The sequence below is a fragment of the Hippoglossus stenolepis genome, chromosome 12, assembly GCF_022539355.2.
Source record: "Hippoglossus stenolepis isolate QCI-W04-F060 chromosome 12, HSTE1.2, whole genome shotgun sequence".
Lineage (NCBI taxonomy): Eukaryota > Metazoa > Chordata > Actinopteri > Pleuronectiformes > Pleuronectidae > Hippoglossus > Hippoglossus stenolepis.
In genome coordinates, this window is record NC_061494.1 from 5,961,007 (window position 1) to 5,969,611 (window position 8,605).

An 8,605-nucleotide genomic window follows, 5' to 3' on the forward strand; every position below is an offset into this window, starting at 1 on the left:
GATAAATGGTTATATTACTGTGTGTGTGTGTGTGTATGGCGTATGTGTATTTGTTTTGTGGTTGTGTGGAAGGTTTCCCTTTGTGTCACATTAGCAGTGTGGAAAGTCCAAGTCGCTGTGGTTAAGTTTTGTGAATATTAGTGAACATGTGAAATCGCAGCAGTGGATGCAGATGAGGGAAACAACGGAAAATTAGTTGCAGCAATTCAGCAACAGAAAGAATTTTTATCAGTAGAATAAATCCTTTTCAAATCTGCCGTGTATTTCACAGGTTAATATCCGAGTTATTGGCAGCAAAGATATTATACAATTATGTATACTTTCTCCAAAACCTTATGATGAAGTGTAAGCAAATAGGAAAATGTAATATAAACAGTAGTAAATATAAATATGCCTAAAGAAAGGTCAGCCATACACGAACAAACGTTTTATCTAAATTTGAATACATTTTTATTAATATCGAGCTACTTCATTAAAGAATAATGAAGATTATGTAAAGGGTGGCTGTGGCTCAGGAGGTAGAACGGGTCATCCACTAACTAGAAGGTTGGCGGTTGGATCCCAGTCTCCCAATGGATGAATGGGTAAAACTGCTAAACTTGAAAGCATTTAATACAACTTTGAGTGGTCATCAAGACTAGAAAAGTGCTATGTTAAAGAAGCTATGAAAACACTTCAGTGACGCCTACACCCGGTTTGTGCCTCTGACAGGAGCTCAGTTCCACCTGATGCAGTTGTTTTGAAAGTGTACTCAGAGTTAATGTGAAGTTGCGTACTGTGGCCGTTACGGGACATTAAACTTCTGCTTGTGCTGCAGCAGTAACACTGTCATTAGTATTTTCCCCCCCTCGTGATTTACGAAACCGCTCCAAACTCATATCTGCATCCCATGGAGCAGATCGACCCTCTCCAGTGCAGGACTGGACAGTCAATAATGCTGCATCACACACCTCAAGGTGAGAGCGCTCACTGCTGATGACGTGTAAAGTCACCCACTGGGCGTGAATGAATTTATAAGAATGACATGTGTGCCAAAGGTAAAAGGGTGGGGAGCACGCCGAGCCGGAGCTGGAGCTGGAGGCTGCAGCCTTGGCAGCTGTGTCCTGTGTCCGCTGGCCGAGCCGGGGCCACACTGTTTGCACGCCACAGCTATTGTTGCCCATTCGGCTGAGCATTCAAAAGTGTTATTCCCCCCAACTCTGGAGCCGACAGCACCACGTAGATAAAAATCTGCCCACTTGGTACAAACGGTGAACACTTAAAACGCTGAGCTTTCAGTTTCCTCCCCCTCCCCTCCCCTCCGACACATGTGGATGATCACAGTGACGGCTGGGGGTCGGGGAGACCGCTGTAGTGAAATGACCTAAAGAGATAAAACAAATTCCCAAAACAGATTTCACTGTTTAACACATCACAGATTCCAACATGTGGAATTCGGGTTCAAGTTGACCTGTCCCGACTACACTGGAGCTCATCTTTCCACATGACCCATTAACAAGATATAAGAGCAGGTTTATGAGGGAGACCCTGATATAAAAAAGCAGACAGAGCACTTAAGATATGGCTGAGAACCTGGTTTTAATGAATAAAGTCTGCTTGGTAGAGTCGGCCAGTTTCACAAGAAGTTGTTGTCAGTGGTTGTTTTTGTTTCTCTTTTCAAACCATAAAAATTACGAGCAGTAGTGAATTACTTTTATGTTGGACATAAATGTGCACCTTCACGGCCACACAATCAATCAACCAGTGGGAAAAGGATGTTGGAGAAACCAATGACAAACCCTGAGAGATACAGGTCATATCCAGGATGATATTTAAGCTACATATTACACTGACTCTTAATAAATTTTGTTCCCACAAATCCTGTTTGAATCTGCGAAATGCCGCCCAGGATATACAACCTTGGGATTTAGGTATTATTTACTTTAGTTATGCACCTGAAGAATTCAAGAATCTGTTCCGAGTAGGGACGCATCAAATTATAATTTTCATTATTGCTAAGACTATTTCGATCTTTTATAAATTGATTTGCTGTATAGTCTAGAAAATGTGAACTAGTGAACTATAGTTAATATAAATGTTCTTCCAAGGAAATGTAAACCTTACCCATTACTTTATTCGTCTTACTGAAAGTACAAAATCCAAAAAAATTGCAATTTGCAATTGAAAAAGGAACAAATATCGTAATGTTTGACAAAAATCCAAACATAAATTAGAGAGCCCTTTTAAATTAAATCTGGGTTGTGAGAAAGCTACAGATGAGACAAATACCGTGGCAACCAGAGAGGCAGTGTAGGTGGAAATTAAGGCAAAAACCTACACAACAAACAAGCTAAACCACAAAAAATTCCTAATGCAAACCCGACTGGTAACACCCTCAAACCTGTCGAAACTCCTGCTGCTTTGCATGACCATCAGACAGCATTTGACTGGGAGACTCAACCTGTCAGTCTGCCCAGACTCACCCCTCACTTCTTCATCTGATACGAAGTGACTGTGGAAAGAGACGACCACGACATAATCGCCACTGCCATCGTTTCAAATCAGGGTATCTCCTGAGCAGCTCATGTGACTTTGCGTCTTAAGCCTCACACTGACATGTTAAGTTGCATTCCGCACATTCCTTGGCCTTTAAGCGGCAGCCAGCAGCAGGCGAGTACGAGCACATATCGGAGCACGCGGCACATTACATTTCAGCCTGCGTTTCTTCTGCGGCATCAGAGGAATACTGAGGGAGATCTACAGAATGACAACAACTACACCTGTCACCAGCTGTCCACATGACACCGCAGGACCTGTTTGTGTGTGCGTGTGTGTGCGTGTGTGTGTGTACCCTGCCTGCTGCTCTGATCAGCAATTTGCCTCTGAGTTTCACTTCAGTAAACAGGCCGGTTGACATGTGGCACCATGACCTTGCATCCTGGTGATAACCCTTCACCAATTATGGGTGGAACTGTTAGGCAGCTATGTGTGAGCTGGAGCCGGTTTTACACCCATGAGCTCTTTTTTTTTTAAAAACACACTCTGTTTAATTATTGCTCATTAGCTGAAAATGAATCCAAATGTAGGCAAGTATTACAAGTACTATGTATTTCTAAAAGGCATAATGGCTGATCTTAGAGCACCACTTCAATTTCCACATAAAGGTTAGGCTCTGCTAGTCATTGTATAATGTCCTCTGTGGCTCTGGAGGGGGTCTACAAGTCTAAGAAAACCACCCTAGCTACATTATTTAATTAATGAGGTTAATGGGGTTAATTTGAGATGGGTTCAACACTTCAAACATTTCGCCTGGAGCTGAAGCAATTAATTGATTAGTCCACTTACAGAAAAAACAAATTTGATAGTCAATTTAAGTAAAAACAATAGTGAAAAAAAATGCCAACGTTTTGCAGCTTGTAAACTATATTTGGAATTATTCAGACAAAGTTATAGATCTGAGGACGCCACGTTTTTGAGATTTTTCTGATGTTTCACAGCCCAAAGGTTAGTTGAATAGGTAGTGTGCAGATGAATACAATTGTGGGAATAATCCTCAGCTGCAGCCCTAATCTTTACCCCCAGTTGTCCCCATATTCCTGCATGATAAAATCTGCTATTTCCCAGAGTTCTATGTCAGTAAACAGACCACTCTCAACACACATGTGGCCCCTTGACCTTTTCTCCTGGTGATAACTGGGGCTGTAAGCTGGCCAAGTCAAGAAAACACGGATACACCGAGGCTCTCGACAGAGGAAACTGAGTAATAAAGCCCCCCCACACACACACACACAATCATTATCTCCACAAAAGGCTATACATTTCATGCCGCTTGGAATTTCACTCTGTGCCAGGCCGTGCTTCCTCTGCACATGCAGTCCTCTCTGCAGTAACAGGTTAACTTTTTGGCTTGTGCTCTGTCTCCCGAGTCCTCGCCTTTGATCGCGTGAACAAGTGCTCCTTTTTAAGAAAGCAGTGACTTCAGGGGTTGCAGTCGGCTAGCTTATTTATCAGGCCGCATAGTTGGGTATAGGGGGAAACACACAACTAGTCATGTAAAAAGCATACAGTCATAATGGGACTGTTCATGTCAGCGTACTCTGTAGTCAGAGCTGTCAGTCGGGGAAACATTATAATGCTGGTGACGACAGATCTGTTATGTTGAACTTAAGCACATTCATACATGTAAGTACCCAGTTAATATCAGACTACACATTTTATTTGACCTACTGAAAGTGTCTGTATTCAATCAAGGCCCTTTCCTCATAGTTAGGATGCTCAAATGTTGACACATGCTGTACTATGGACCTACAAAGATAAATATTTTTGCTGTACAGCGTGTTACACTGTTTTGTTCGTTTTTCTTCAGAACATGAGTATGAGATAAGTAAATTCATGACCTATTCGCATGTTTTGACCCAGAGTAAATGTGTAAATGCTTCCTAACAGCAGGAACACAAACATCTATCTATGTCAGCACTTGTATAATGTTTATATTTTTGTAGAAAATCACTGTAAAAGTATAATATATATATATATATATTTATTTATATTGTCTCTGAAATGTGTGTTACACCCTCCCTTCACCTACCGGGATGCACTTGCGCTCCTTCACGGATTGTTGCACCGCCCACTTCCGCGTACCAAGCCAATCAAATGTGACAGCGGATGTTGCTTTCGCAGTCTGTCGGATATCGCAAATGCAAAACTAGGACGTTAAAAAGCGACATAAAAAAAAAAAAAGAATTATCTACGAGATACACCGGAGAGAGCACGAGCACCGCGTTATAACGCATAATTAACATGCATATAATCATGATTCATTGTTATTACTGTAATGATTACTAGTGTTGTTATTATAAGACAATTTTTACATGTCTGATTTGATAATGAGCCTAAATGTGACCTTCAATACTCAGTCTTAATTACCATGTAGTCTACAGCCTGCAGACTTAGAAGCCCGATGACTAATACATGGTTTCTCCTTTTAGAGGTGCAGCACTCTCTTTCTGCAGCTCTCTCTCTCTCTCTGCCTTATTAACTGTGTTGTTCATACTAACTTGTGTAAGTGATAACAAGAAACGATTCGTGATCATGTAGGCGACCTGGTGACGAAGTGTGCATATGACACCGGTCTCGACAGTCTTGACATTAGGAGTTACGAGGAGCACCTGAATGCGTCATGTGCCCTTTAAATCCCACGGAGAGTGAACAGGCGGAGGAAACTTAACTATTTCGTGCGATAATCCGTGCACGGCGACACTTTTATACCACTGACTGAAGTGTGCGCGTGTTTGGATGCGGGAAATACAGCCACGATCACCGGTTTATACAAGCAAAGACTCGCTGTGTCATCCCATGCAGCCGGATTGACCTCCACAGCACACTCTGTCACCATACACGTCATATGAAGATGTTGACAGCTACCGGCAAAGCCCAAGGGTCATTTGTCGATTCATCTCAGCCACACAAGTCCCAGCCTTGTGTGTCTGGAATATTTAAATAGGGGTTTTTTTTTTTAAATGCTGAATCACCTCGATCAGCTTTGAAGCTGACTGCGTCCTATATGGCAGAATGTATGTGGAAAAACCCAGCTGTGAAAATAAAAAGACCGACACTGTGTCAACAAGGATAAAATGCCAATTGAATATAACAGAAATATAATACAAATCTCATGGATCCATAAGGAATCCATGTACTGACGAGCTCAGGGTGACCTTAGGTGTTAGATTTAGCTCAAACGCTGATGGTTGATCTTAATTTATACAGAATACATTTATATACGACAACATCGTCCTATATAAGAAGACCACCAGTGAAAGACGGACAACATGTCACAGTGGTCAGCAGTTTAAACACAGGCTGAGGGAACAGAGCAAGGCCCTGGCCTGCTCTTACTGGGTCATGGATTTACCTGGAAAGGCAGTATGTTGTTGCTGTTGTCAGTCCTGAAGGCGCTGTCCTCCATCCAGGGCTTGGGGGTGAGGGGACCGGGTCTTGGGAATTTGGGGGGTGCTATAACGTTGCTGGAGTAGGGCTTTTTCATGGGGGAGATGGGGTTCATAGGTGATGGCACCCCGACTCCGACGCCGACCCCTACCCCGACGCCCACCGCTCTGCGCGGGTCCCTGCCCGCCTGCAGCCCGCTCCAGGGGTTGGAGGCCGTGCTCCAGGCGGCGTTTTGGTGATTATTCCAAGCGGACGACGAGGCAGGAGAGGACGACCCCTTGCTGTTATTCATGACCGTCTGATAAGCGTTTCTCTGGGGGAACGGGCCTTGGCTGGGGCTGACAGGAGACCTCCTCTGCTGGGGCTGGGGCTGCTGCTGCTGCTGCTGCTGCTGCTGCGGGGCTTGCTGCTGATGCTGTTGGGACTGCGGAGCCAGGCCGATCTGCGGGGAGAAATTACCCCCGAACACCGGGTTGACATGGTGGGGGAAGTTCTGGAAAAGCATCGTGCCGTTCACCGACGGTATTCCCTGGAAAAAGCTATCGTCCACGGCGTTTGTGGTTCCCGTGGACCAAGTGCTCCCGAACGAGGAGGACGGGGAGGAGAGGGGCCCGCCGGTCTCCTGCGGCTGCTGGTGGAAGCTCAACCCGGGCAGGATCGGCGACTCCATCGGCACTTTGTCCCTGCTGCTGACGCTCAGCGCTGAAGCCGCTTGGTTGCACCCGGTCGACGGGCTCTCCGACTCCGATGAAGAAGAAGTGGGCTCCGATGACGGGGTCGGGGTGGAGGGAGGAGGGTCTACTTGCGTCGGATCTTGCTGATGGTGAGGCTGGGCTTTGTTTTTGTCCATCAGTAAATCATCCTGCATGGTTTGCTGAGCTGAAACGGGGGGAAACAGAGACGAGGAGTTATTACTGTGGTTGTTATTGAGCAGATCGTGCGCGGGGCTGCTGCTGTAGCATCTGATGAACTGGGACAACTCCGACAGGGATATGATGTTAGAGGGACCAGGCAGCTGCAAGGCGAATGCGTGATCACCCATTTAGCCGACAAGAGGAGGGTGGGAAAAGAAGGACACACTTCCCGAGACTACAGCTGAATGATTCACAAATTACACACGCAGGCTGCAGATATTCACCAGATTTCGCCACGTCTCGCTTTTTCCTTCCACGCAGGAACTCCGGAGCTGCAATGTGAAACTGATTCAGTGTGTTCTTCGCCCAAGGACCTCCCCTACTCTCATTTACATACGTCAGTAAATACAGCTGTCCTTCAGCAAGGTTAAAACCCAGGTCTACCTTGACCCACGCACTCTCACACAAGTATACGCAGTTTGTGTTTGAAAAATAAAAATGACTTTCATAAATGCGCACTTGGCCGTTTTTACGCAGCGGAGAATGACGCACCAGGTCCACTTTATTATACCGCAAATATCCCTCATTATACTTAGAATAAACATGTCAGTCGGCACAGTGACAAGACGGTAGTTTATACAGTTGATTTACCGAACAGACCATACAGGAATAATAAAGCAAGAGATCTAATTATAGCGCACAGAGGGGCACAGCCTGAGATCCGCATTGACACAACCAAGGGTTGGCACTCACATTGATGCAACTTGCATTTAAAGGGCAACGTTATATCACAACTAAAAGGGAACATCACTCAGTGTCCTCTATTCAAAGTTAGAGAAGCGTCCATGCAAAATCATCCTTCACTTTGCCTATCAGAGAGTCCTGCAAAAGCAAAATTACCAGGCACACATAATGCGATCAAAGAGACAAAAGTTGCCAAATCATCAACATGACATAGCAGAGATCGGGACCATCTAAAACGTAAATACAGACACACAACAGTGAGGTTGTAAGGAGCGCATACGAGGCACAATCATAGGCTGTGGCACAGAGTCAGATCAGACATCCAAGGTTATAATTATGTGAAATTAAAAGCTATAATAACATAGGTAAGGCTCCCCGGACTGTTTAGTCAGAACCTGGCTGCAGGGGAGCTAAACTGCCTTTACAACCGAGGCCTGTCTGCAGACTGTGGGAATAACAGTGCCAGATGACATGCAGGATCGTTTCATCAGCGTGATGGCAGGGGCACGAGTTGTACTTTCAGGGTAATCGCAATAGACTGCATTGCACAGACACACACACACACACACACCCAACCAGTTAATCCGCGTTTTCTCCTCCCAGAGCTGCGCTTCCAAGGTCATCAAAGCGGCTCCAGGCAGCGGCTCACCTCACCGCAGACCCCGGCCCTTCGCACGGCCGCTTGTCGCTCTGATCGAGGCGCCCGGTCACATTTCATGGAGCTGTCTTTTGGCTAGAAACACCCCCCTTTAATCCATATGTGTCCCCCGGCACACAAACCACGACAAACACCATGCAAAAACACACACACACACTGCATTGTCGCCCCTCTGCCTGACGTGGAGTTTGAATTACCTTTATCGTTCACCCTTTCTGAGACTCTGTGAATAAAGTTATTTCAGTGTTTGCCTCGCCCGGGTTTGGATGTGACAAACGAGCCACCCTTGTGCCGAGGTAGTCAGCAGTTGCCTCAACAGCTGATTGACTGCGGCGCATGGATGATGCCGAGGAGGCTGTCGGGAGTTGTAGTTTCTCGCGCTGCAGCGGCTGGACAACAAACGCACAGCTTGACTGAGTCAAGA

General features: G+C 45.5%; 1 protein-coding gene across 7 annotated transcripts in view; it reads right to left on the reverse strand.

Moving 5' to 3' along the window:
- The window catches only part of cpeb3 (cytoplasmic polyadenylation element binding protein 3), a 39,027-nt gene extending 30,494 nt beyond the window's left edge, over positions 1 to 8,533 (reverse strand). For 2 of the 7 annotated variants that reach the window (XM_035172014.2, XM_035172013.2), the window contains exons 1-2: positions 8,095 to 8,363; positions 5,891 to 6,804 (exon numbers count right to left, since the gene is read on the reverse strand). In XM_035172014.2, coding sequence (XP_035027905.1) covers positions 5,891 to 6,804; positions 8,095 to 8,146 — 966 coding nt within the window. In that variant the 5' untranslated portion in view covers positions 8,147 to 8,363. The other 5 variants (XM_035172018.2, XM_035172017.2, XM_035172015.2 and 2 more) reach the window with 4 other exon arrangements.
- Between the last annotated feature and the right edge of the window lie 72 nt (positions 8,534 to 8,605).